The following is an 11977-nucleotide window of genomic DNA, read 5'->3' on the forward strand; positions in this document are numbered from 1 at the left end:
TCAATACGAAGAAAAATACAGCAGCTGAAACAGCAGCAGCTAGCCGGCTAGCTGCCTTTGCTGAACAGAGACGGGTTCTTAGGAGAAAGGAAAGCCTGTAATGGCCAACGAGCCGGTTATTCTGAACGTATATGACATGGTGAGTGATTTAAACAGGTTTATTTTCAATTACTGTTGCTTTAGACATCTCAGCCAGGTAAGAACAAACGCCTCACTTTTGATAAAGAGGATGCAGTTAAGTTACTTTGACTGCTGAATATGAACCTGAGCTATCTGTGTGTTTATCAAAATCTTTATCTGCTGTTTTAGTCAAACGACGCGCTTGTGTTGGTATAAAACCGCGTTTATATAACGTGCCTGCGAACAAATCTACATCGAAATGATAGAAACGATAAAACATCGACTGTATCATACAACAAAATATCACTTCGTGTTTGTTTCTGATGGTTTATTGTTATTTCCTGCGAACTCTTTTTTTTAGTCGTGTAAGTGTGTAGTTTCACGTTCAACACGTTGAATGTGGAATAACTTGAGCTTCTTTAAATAAACCTTATTAAATGACACCATAACATAAAATTAAACTTTTTGCTATTTTATTTCTCTTTATCTTAACCCTTGTGTTGAGCCTCGTGTTTTGCCCAAAGCACATAAGCACCATTTGTATTCTCTGCTCTGTTACTGAGCAAACTTACAACACAAGGACTTTCAGAAATATCTATTTGTTTGTCAACATAAATTTGTCTCTTTTTTCTTTAACCGTGGTCTTAAAAAAATATTGCTTCACCTCACCTCCTCTTTGCCAGTCATGATGATATTGACCTTATAGTGGACAAAGAAAACAGCAGCCTTGTATCTGATGTCATATATATATATATATATATATATATATATATATATGTGTGTGTGTGTGTATATGATATGTGTCTATATATATGTGTGTATATACATATATATGACCTAATGTACAAATTAGCAGCTAACATGACTGACTAGCTTTTAATTTTATAAAAGTGATTGATTACCATATAGTTATAAATAAGACAATATTTGCACTGGTGCTTCACATGAGCACATTTGACTAGTGCCACAGTCTCTGAACAGATTGGACATCTGTTTTGAATTTGAAGCAGGGACAATAAATGCATATTCTTTTGTCCATTCACAGTTTTTGTCCTCAGCTGTTCGAATTGATCTGAAGTCTGTGAAAACACTTTCATTTCTTACACAGTGTCTTTACCCTGGTAGGTAGTCTCTGGCCAGATGAGCCGCCTTTAGCTAAATAATTTAAATAAATGCATATGATCAGCTAACACAGAAGATCTGCTCCAGCTTCATAGCCAGTTTTCTCTATAATTTTATTGGCTATGTTACATATAGGCCTGTCACGATAATTGTTATTGAAATATGATATACATTATATATATATATATTACATGTGACTTCATAGTTTATTGCTATTGTTTTTGCCTGTTGTGTTTAGATGTGTGTTTGTTTCCATAATAAATAAATAAACCTTTAATCCGTCATGCTGCATGTGTCCTCTCGTCTGCTCTTAGACTGTAAAACTTTGAATATACAGCAAATTTAAGATAAAATGGCAGGGCTTATGCTTGCTACACATGTTCGTTTCGAATGCACAATTTTTGCATTCGAAATGAACATGTGTAGCAAGTATAGAATAGTACAGTTTATCAAGATTATTTCTTAGACAAAATGTCTTCCAATGAAAGTAGTTATCCTGATAGGCCTAGTTACAGATGTTTGTTTGTTTGTTTGTTTTTTACTTAATTCAGTCCATTGAAACACTTTGTTTGGTCTGTATCCGGAGCACAGCTGGTCAATTGACGTCCCCTTATCTGTACCAAAAGACTTGTTTTGCAACTTTGTCTTATTACCAAGAAAGAAACGAGAAATGAAAAGAAAAGGGCTTTGCACTTTATTAACTTCACAGGAAATAAAATGAGAGCTGAGGTGGGAATAACTGTAGCTGTTATAACTTTAACGCTAACTATATCGTTGTCACTATAAATTTATAAAATAGATCATGTTTATTAATAAAATAAAAAATATTATTTGCATAAATTGCTGTGGTGTAAGAGGGATAAATGACTTAGTGATGCATTGTGTAACAGTATACCTCTCCTGATGTATACGTTGCATGTCTAAAACTGAATAAAATTCATACAAAAAATGTCTTATTGGTTTATTTCAAATGATTTGTTTTTTGATACACAGGATAGTTGGTAATCAACTGTGATTAATGAGGCCAAAGCCGTGCAGACTGCCAGAAAGAAAAGTTTACCCTATTACAGTGTGTGTATATATATTTGATTCAATATGCAAATAGCCACTAGGCAAATAAATGAAAGTGAACATGGTGTATCTAGCATGTCTAAGTTTAAACTGCATCAGCTATAGCCTGGAATATTTACACCGTTTAGATCAGCTTTTGCCTTCAGCTGAAGTAATGAAGTTTTTCATGTACAAGATTTGATTGTAGTGGATCACGACTCAAGCTGTCGATGTTTTCCTTGTTGAGAGTTGAGCTCACTCATTATGATTTTACAATGTCTGTGCATGTGCAAGGATTGGCCTTGTCTCAGTTACTAGGTCTTCAGACCAGCACAGGGTTAAAGTTATTGATAGGTCAGAAAGGTTTTCATGTGTTTTAGTGTAAGAAATTTTTCTGTTCCTTCATGAATAAAAGACAAAACTGGTCAGCTGATCATTTTTGAAAAACACTTTGACTATGAAGAAACATCTAAGTAGTCATTTGTCTATTGAAATTAGATCATCTTTCAATAGTCAGCTTGTATATGAATTTCCTTTTTATTTATTTATTTTTATATTTTGTTAATCATGTATATTTTTTGGTGTCACTAAATATTTAATCGCAGTGGTTCTGTCAGCTGACACCACCTCAATTAGTGCAGTCCTTTATGCATCATGTGTAACCTTTCTGCATTATTGAAGAATGGTCTAATTCTCCTTAGTGTTATTCACCAAAATTGTGTCTTCCACGAAACTTTCTTGTGTTGTTGGACTGTCCTTTGAAGAGCCACCATTTCTCCCCATACTGGCAGGCCCACATGTCCGTTTCTCAGTGCTGTGCATAGTGTGACACCCACATACTATTTTTAGCTGCACATCTGACATTGGTCATTGCCTGCTGAATTCTTTTTATTTTTTAAATATGACAAACCTGAGGAAAATCCCGTCATCACAATGCATGACTCATTCACTTAATCATCTTATCAGCTGGAAAGTTGCTTCCACACATTTAATCCAGTAAAGCACATGGATCAGCAGCCCATTACAACAAGCACAGCCAACTAAATCTCAGTTGAAATTGAAATTATTTCTATTCAACTCATTAGCATTATTTTACCGAGTATATAAATAGAAGAACATGATTGAGAGCGAAGTGTCCTAGGCAAGTTTAAATTAGTGTTGTCACCAAAAACAACAGCCCATAGTGTGAAGGTCATAACGGTATGACAAAAGGTACAATAAATCCAATGACGCAAATTGAACCCTATCCAAGGAAGGTGTGATTTAATGCAAAAAATGTGTAATAATATTGACAGTATAGAAAATACAAGAGGTCTTAAAACGCATAATGTACTTTATGTAATAGGTGATGTTTCAGCTGAGGTGTGTTGTGTGGTAATTGTATGACTCTGTTTGAGAGAATGTTCTGTACTAAAGGCAGTGTTTTATGAGCTTTTGCAGTAAGTGAGGGCAAATGTATAATTATTTCACAATCCTGTAATATCTGTGAACTGCGACTAACATTTTTACTCATATAAATGCAAGGTTTTTTTTTTAGCAAATGGACCTGTACATACATGTATAAAGACTCTCTGTGCTTATAGGTTTCTCAAGCTGTTAAGAGGAGCAAAAACCAGGCTCCTGAGTAAAACAAAAGAAAAGCCTTTACCATGCCATTGAGAGACCACAAGTACAAATCATTCTGTGTGGGTTGTGTCTGTCTGTCTGTCTGTCTCTCTTTTTCTGTCTGTCTCTGTCTGTCTGTCTCGTCTCCTGTCAGTTACTGCAACACCAGGCAATGTGGGTGTCTACTCCATGTGCTCATGTATGGTGAAGAGAGCAGATAGTGCTTTTGTGTTACTCCATCCTATGACACTATGGGCAACAATATAAAAAGATGCAATTGGCTGGCATCATGTGTCTAATGCAAAGCTTGCTGGTTTTTCTTGTAACAGAGAAAGAACATAGTAATTGCTGACTAAGGCACAACTATTTCAGACAGTCATATCTCTGCTCTGGTTATTTGATCGCTGTGTACAATTCTCAATGTAATGTGTGGATTATAAATATGAACAAAAGTTATAAAGCTCTTCTATCTCAGCTGATTAGTTGTGTTTATACACATACTAAGTGCAAAAGAGATTTGCATGTTCTGTTTGGTTGGGGAAAAAGTGAAAACCTTTAGACACACCAGCCAACAAATTGGCACTTGTTCATATATTCTGTCTCCCAGTTAAATGAACACAGGCTCAGACAGGCGAGTGTGACATCTCCAACCCCCTCCTAGACACAACCCCCACCCCACCCCCAAACCCCGATTGGCTATTGTGTAACCTCTTTTTTTTGATTGGCTGATAAGTGTCAGGCTTGACTAAGAACTGAGACGCGCTTGATTCCTGCCCGGTTCCATAGAGACAGCGGTGTGGACTGATACATTTTGGGTGCTGCAGCGTATTAAATATATGATAAATAGTCAAAAAGTTTTTCTGCGTGAGAAATACGATGTGTGGCGGGAGAGCATGAGAAAAGACCCAGATGGGTGACTGTCACTCTCAATGCGTGATACTTGACAGCCCTGCTTTATTATTGTTATTTAAAATGGCGTTTAAGCAGTGCTTATAAACAATGTGTACAATGTGTTGGTTCGAAATTGCATGCCGTCCTGTCCGAGATGTGTTCCTGCTTTGTACCCAGTTGTCTCCAGACTCCAGTGCTGAGGACCTTTCTGATACCTAGCCACATGCCCAACAGCTGAGTTGATATTGGTCTGGCTTAGGTTTGATTATTTCCAGGCCTGTTTGCTTTTGCCTGAAATTCTTTTCCATAAATTCAACTTTTTATTTGGGACAAATTTTAACCTCAATTTTTTTGGTACCGAGATGAGAAACAAGTAAATTCAGACCCAGTGTTATGACTAAGATTTGCCACAAAACCTGGTTAAACATCGTTGTTCCCATTTCCCCTTTATGACGCTCTCATGTGATTGGATAAACATAATCTTTTTTGACAGCTCTCTATTGAAGGGTATAGAGGGTATATACCATGTGTAAAAAAAATATCAAGTCGGCTGTCACATGTTTTTCTCTGAGGAGAGGCTTCTATCTGGCCACAAAGCCCAGCTCGGTGGAGTAATTGTTGACTTCCTGCAAGTTCTCCACACATGATCTCTGGAGCTCAACCAGTTTGACCATTGTGTTCATGGTCACCTCTCTTACAAAGGCTATTCTCCTCCTATTAGCTTGGTTATTGCTCTGATTTTTCTGATCTTATATAGACAGGTGTGTGCACCTTTTCAAATTGCATGCATTAAATTGCATTTACCGTAAGTGGATAAGGGTCTGCATAACTCCACAAATATTTCTTTTTTTTATTTAATCAATTAGCAAAGTTAATAAATTCTAATCTAAAGCCTTTTAGCATAAGGCTGCAATATAAAATCTCTGAATGCAGTGTATGTGAAATAAAAACAAATAGTGTATACAGCACTGCAATTAAAACTACAACCACAACGTTTGTGTGTTACAAAGAACAGGCTCGAAATAACTGCTGAATAAACGCTGGTTCAGTGTCACGCACTGAGGCCTTGAAGAGGTTGTAGAACTGAACTCCAGCAAGGGACTTTTTTTTTTTTTTTTTGGCTTCTTTTTTTTTTTAATGCTCTGTGACTTGCGTTTCCCTTTTTACACGACTTGGAAAAGAAATGTGTCTGAAGAAAGAGCACTGACTGTAAGAAGGCAAGTTTTTGCATGTGGAATGCATAAGCATGTGGTCATTGAAGACGTGGTAATTTTGAAAGTTCTCACACTTGTGTTGCGACAGACTAATGTTCTGCAATGTTGGTGATTCATCAGCAGGAAGTGTGATGAATGACTCGAAGTCATGTTACTCTAATTCATACTTTTATTCTATACATTTCAGTTCAGTTTTATTGTATGGTATCTTTTTTAGATGTGTGATAGTTATAACAATTATCGGTTTAAATAAAGCAAAGTACAAAAAGCCTACTACATAGATTGTTACAGTGTAGAATATCTAGGAGTACTACATACAATAAATACATCAGGCAAGATATCAAAGAACAGGATAATATGAAGCAGGAAGTGTGAAGGTACACAGTGTAAAGAGTGCAAATGATGCATTCCACTTCACACACTGAGTTTTGCATTATGGCATTATTCTTTATTTGCTCTAAGTGCTCTTATACAGGATAAACAGTACATTACAGCACAACTATTGTGGGAGAAAGGTCAATGGTGCTTGAAACAGACCTTTAAAAAATGGCATTTTGATGAAAATCCATTATCAAGCATCACAATCTCCATATCAACATACAATGAAAAATATCAGAGAAAAACAGAATTGAAGAAACATACAAATAATCTTATTGACTCTTATGTAGCTAAAGAGTTCAGAAAAGCCATTAAATTCTTGGAACTTCTTGGTTTTAGGACTTATTTCTGCAGCTTATTAAGGCCACATATATACCCACTATAAAAAGAACTTGCAAACAAAAGCATAATCAATACACTGTAGCTGGTAAACTACATTTGTTTTTGTTTTTTTGGTGTGTCAAAAGATCAAGCCTAATTCACGTATGTTAGCTAGTTTCAAAATGTAAAAATGACTGAAATAAATGCCCTGTGTATGGTGAAAGTGCTTCCATAATGATTTAAAGTGCTTGTAAGTATATATAATGCTATATACAATAAAGCTATATATAGCAATAAAGTATATGCTTATAAATAAAGCTGTTTAGAGAACAACCACTATACACTTAACTAGTGTTAAAAGGAAGGTTAACGTTTACGTTCCATAACGGAGCAAGTTAGTGCTTTTAGATGTGCTTTTAAACATCAAGCTGTTTATTTGCAACATTTGCATAAATGTTTATCCGTCAGCTTGTGCTTAATGAGGTTTGCATGCACTGTATAAACGCTTTGTTTCTTTTTCTTTAGTACTGGATCAATGAGTTCACTACCTCTCTTGGTATCGGGGTCTTTCACTCAGGGATTGAGATTTACGGCAGAGGTGAGTTCCGTCTGCCGGTTTGGACACAATTATGGGACAACAGTAATATAAATGATGTCTTCTCACTGTGTTTGGTGTGTTTCTTTTGTTGTAGAATTTGCATATGGAGGACATCCATATCCATTTTCTGGCATTTTTGAGATAACACCTGGTGATGCCACAGAGCTTGGGGAGACCTTTAAATTCAAGTGAGTTGTGTAACAGTTTTGTTGCTATTCTAATGCACATTTGCCATGGAATCTTTTCTTCTATTCTGTGTCTCTTTCTTATAAGAGAGGCTATCGTGCTTGGGAGTACTGACTTCACAGAAGAAGATGTAGAGCGGATCATGGAGGAGCTAGGAAAAGAGTACAAGGGTAATGCCTACCACCTCATGCACAAGAACTGCAATCACTTTTCCTCAGCGCTGTCAGAGGTAAGGCTTCTTGTAGCACAGAATGAACAAAACACCAGTTTATGTGAACATGTACACCATCCAAAACAAGATGGCTGACATTCAATTCTGTTATTAAACTTTAGATTTCTTTACTGACAGAATATGTGTGACATAAAGGGTTTCTAAAAGTTAATAAGCTACCACTATGTTATGAACCATTCTCTGTAAACAAAATCCGACTGAACGAACATTATTTGGGCCAGTAGCAGCTTACAAAAGAATTTAGTAAAGGCAAAGTGACAGTGAGGTCCCTGTGCTCATGCAGCAGCTGTCACTTTGGATCAGAAGCATGTCATTTTGTTTTTGTCAGAGTATTGGCACGTAGCTATATGTAGAACTTGTCTTGGAAAAAAAACAAAACATTTTCTAGATATGTCACACGTATTCACACTTTATGCCACCCGTAGCTACACTCTGCAAGTGTCAAAAGTACTGCTATGGTGATTAACCAGAAGCCTCAACACACCACATCCGATGTAAGAACAAAACACAATACACCAAGAGTGTATATCTGTTTTATATTTTAATTGCAGTACCTCAACTCTACAAAGGGGTTGAAGCACCAAAATTCCCCATAACACTGCAATGTTAGATCACAATACTAAATCTAAATCTGCACACCCAATGCCCACTTTATTACATTTCATGTAATCATCCAGTCAGCCAATCAACGTAACCTGGTCTTGTCAATATCATGGATATTCAACATCATTCATAAAGTAGCCACACAACTCTCTTCCCATACTCTGTGTTCTGTCTCTGTGGCAGATCCTGTGTGGACGTGAGATTCCACGCTGGGTGAATAGGCTGGCATACTTCAGCTCATGTGTGCCCTTCCTACAGAGCTGCCTGCCTAAAGAGTGGCTGACTCCAGCAGCACTGCAGTCTAGTGTGAGTCAGGAGCTGCAGGGAGAGCTGGAGGAAGCCGAGGATGCTGCTGCCTCCGCCTCGGCCTCCACACCTCGTCCCAGCCGACACCAGCCACGGCGATAGGACCATCTATCATGACTGACGAGCCTCACAGACTGCCTCAAAACTCCTGCTGCCAACAGAGCCCATCCCTTCCAGTGACAGCTGCGATCCACCAGCAGTGAAGATGAGTCCCATCCTAGCAGCGAATGGCTCTGACAGAAACACTGAGGGCCTTGCACTATTGTTTTTATTGTCTTGTTTTTGGTCAAGGACCCTGAGGATTTTCTGCCTGATTTACTACAAAACACTCAGAGTTGTTTTTATCAGTGTTAAAAACGTTTTAATACTTTTTGCCTCTAATGTTTATTTTGGAAACTCAGGACAGAAAGACATTTTCCATACAACTTTTTCCTAACTCACCTGAAGGTTTTTTTTTTTTTTTTTTGTTCTTATTATTAATTTAATGCTGTCTGAAAAAGCTGGATTTTTCTCACTCACCATTGTTTCCTCTACCACCAATCACCTCAGTGCATCTTCTTCTTTTTTTTTTTTTTTTTTTTAAAGGGAGCTTTTGCTCTTTGGCCATGTATTTATAGGTTCTTCTTACAGAGAAGCTGACACCAGGGCCAAACTACTCCACTTTTGTACTGACACACATCCCATGTCTACCCACTTTGGTGATTGTGCCTAAAGATTTTTACTGTTACATGCTCAAAGAGAGCTCTGCACTCTTTCTCTACAGTTTACCCGTCAGTCTGCACGGAGTAGCAGACTCCTTTGTACCCTGCAAAACCTACTTCAGATGATTTACACCTTTTAGGTTTTTAGAGTCTTCTATGTATTGGAGAAGCTGTTTGTATTCCATTTTATGATTATTAAAGAGAACGATAACTTTTTGGTTCAGAAAAACTTGTTCTGATGAATAATCGAATCAATCATGTTTAGTTTAGTTTAGTTAGCATTTTTGACCGGAGCAGTTCAGTGCTTTTCTTTTCCGACCTACGTGAATGTTACCCAAATGCAAAAACCAAAGAATTGCAAATTTCTTAGCTGATCTATCAGAGCACTATGTTGGATTCCTATACCTTTGACATATAAAAACAGAAACTTGTTAATCAAATGCTGCAACATACATGATTAGAGACTACAAAAAAGTCGGTATATGCTCTGAAGAAAGAAAATGATTTCCAGATTCCTTCTTCACAGTGCCTTTTATTTACATTTATGGTAGATGGCAGATGCCTTTATCCAGAGTGACTTACATTTATCTCATTTATACATTGAACAGTTGAGGTTTAAGGGTCTTATCCAAGCACCCAGCAGTGGCAGAATGTTAACCACTGAGCTACCACTCTTCCCACATCTATTGTCTTAGTCTGCTTCTGTTATTATAAAGCAGTGAAGTGGCTACACTAACTTAATGACGTATTGTTTAACAGTCTCAAATGCTGTGAGTTGTATTCAAGCCAGTAAAACAGTAGGAAGGTGAAAGGAAGGAGAAAAATGATGACAAACCAGAGCAGGAGCAGCAGGATGATTAGCACTGCCTACACAGCACTTGGAGCACATAGCCCAAAGCTGAACGATTAACCTTCAGGAGGTCACATGCTATGAGCAAACCACTAGCAGGTACCACTCCTGTGCTACACTTACCACCAACACAATATTTGAATTGCTGCCTAGAGACAGAAGCTAGTGTGGTAGATTCCATAGCCATGTCAATGGGTTCATCTGTGTGTTCAAAGATGCTCAAATTGTCAGATGGAGGCAGGTTGATGAGCTGGAGAGGTGCTGCTTTGTTGTTCCATGTGATAAATATCTCAAAATCTAGGAACGACTAAAATCAATTGCGCTTACAGACGACATCAAGACATTTACCTCTAAAATGTACAATGTTTGTCTTTGCTATACCTCGATTTTTCCCGAACCAGCAGGAACTGGGTCTCGTTCACTGCCCATTCTCACTGTTATTCCAAATGTTATTCCAGTTTATATTTTTAGCCTCTTTTAGGTGTGTTCCATGTGGTCAATAAAGAAACAGAATCTGTGAGGCATCAGTACTAGGAGGGAAGTTTGGTGGTAGGCAGCACTGGTGCATCACAGGTCCGGGATTTCCGGTTCAGACCTGAGCTCAGGTTACTGTCTGTGTGGAGTTTTGCATGTTTTCTCTGTGGCTGTGTGGGTTTCCGCTAGGTTCTCTGGTTTCCATTTCCGAGAAACATTCCGCATTAACTGCTCTAAATTGCCCCAGGTGTCAATAAACGTGCATATACATATACAGTTGGGGAAATAAAGTATTGGATGTGTGCTTTTAAAAAGAAATTTTTTATTAAACACTCTTTCAATGCTGCAATTCACATGAGATTTTGACCAGACATTGGCATTACTTCAAGAAAACCACAGATTTCAAAAAATATTATTACTCTTGATTCGTCCCCTGTCCCCTGTCATGAGATGCTAGTATACATGCATTCAGAGGCGGGTAAGCCTTTTCCTAACCTTTTAACCTGCATTAACCCAGCTGATTCTAATTTGCAGATAGCGTAGATAGAACCTACTTGTTCTTAATGTGTTCAATACTGTTTTCTTGTCATTCCACTTTATTAATTATAACTTAATTATAATTTAATAATTATAAAATTATTTTTATAATTTTATAGCTCAATGTAAGGTGCCCTGTAATGGAATGGTATTCCAGGGAAAAGGCTCCAGATCCACCATGATACAGACCAGGATAAAGCACTTACTGTATAATCACTAGGTGTGGATCTGTTGTTCTTCCGTGAAGCTGTGTTACAGAAATCCACATCTAGATTTCTAGGGGAAACCTCCCTGAGACAACATGAGTGAGAAACCTTGAGAGGAACCAGACATTAAAGGGAACACATCCTCTTTTATATGGCACCAGTTGACACTTTTATGGCTCCTTACTCTTTCCCAACTAGGCTGTAAAGCTTTGGTATAAACTGTCTTCAGTAAGTGTAATCTTTAGGTCATCCAAGAGAGACAAAACAACAGCAATGTTTTGGTTATCCTTGTGGTGTATCCTATTCTATTATACATAAAAGGTGTTTTTTTGCTTTAAAGTGCAAATGATGATTCCAAAATCGTTCTCTCAGCAGTTTTGTACTTTTTTTTGTAGAAATCTACTCGAAATGGTGACATTTAACACCCAGGATTATTCTTTTAAGCTATCAATACTATTGGTGAAGAAAAAATGTTATTACTTTCTATTATAGCTGTATTCGTGTTTGACGTACGGGAATCAAAGGAGGATTTCGCGTGATCTGGAAAATCTAGTAATTTTTAATAATTGCAGTCTTCAAATAT

General features: G+C 37.4%; 1 protein-coding gene across 2 annotated transcripts in view; it reads left to right on the forward strand.

Moving 5' to 3' along the window:
- Positions 1 to 9556, forward strand: part of desi2 (desumoylating isopeptidase 2) — a 10009-nt gene extending 453 nt beyond the window's left edge. Inside the window, exons 1-6 of one of the 2 annotated variants that reach the window (XM_060872166.1) lie at positions 1 to 139; positions 7227 to 7299; positions 7394 to 7487; positions 7573 to 7714; positions 8143 to 8211; positions 8504 to 9556. The exon at positions 1 to 139 is cut by the window's left edge and continues 453 nt beyond it. In XM_060872166.1, the coding sequence (XP_060728149.1) occupies positions 101 to 139; positions 7227 to 7299; positions 7394 to 7487; positions 7573 to 7714; positions 8143 to 8211; positions 8504 to 8728 (642 nt within the window). In that variant the 5' untranslated portion in view covers positions 1 to 100 and the 3' untranslated portion in view covers positions 8729 to 9556. The remainder of the gene's footprint in view (positions 140 to 7226; positions 7300 to 7393; positions 7488 to 7572; positions 7715 to 8142; positions 8212 to 8503) is intronic. The other variant, XM_060872167.1, reaches the window with a different exon arrangement.
- The last annotated feature ends 2421 nt before the right edge of the window (positions 9557 to 11977 follow it).

This window comes from Tachysurus vachellii, chromosome 6, assembly GCF_030014155.1.
Source record: "Tachysurus vachellii isolate PV-2020 chromosome 6, HZAU_Pvac_v1, whole genome shotgun sequence".
Lineage (NCBI taxonomy): Eukaryota > Metazoa > Chordata > Actinopteri > Siluriformes > Bagridae > Tachysurus > Tachysurus vachellii.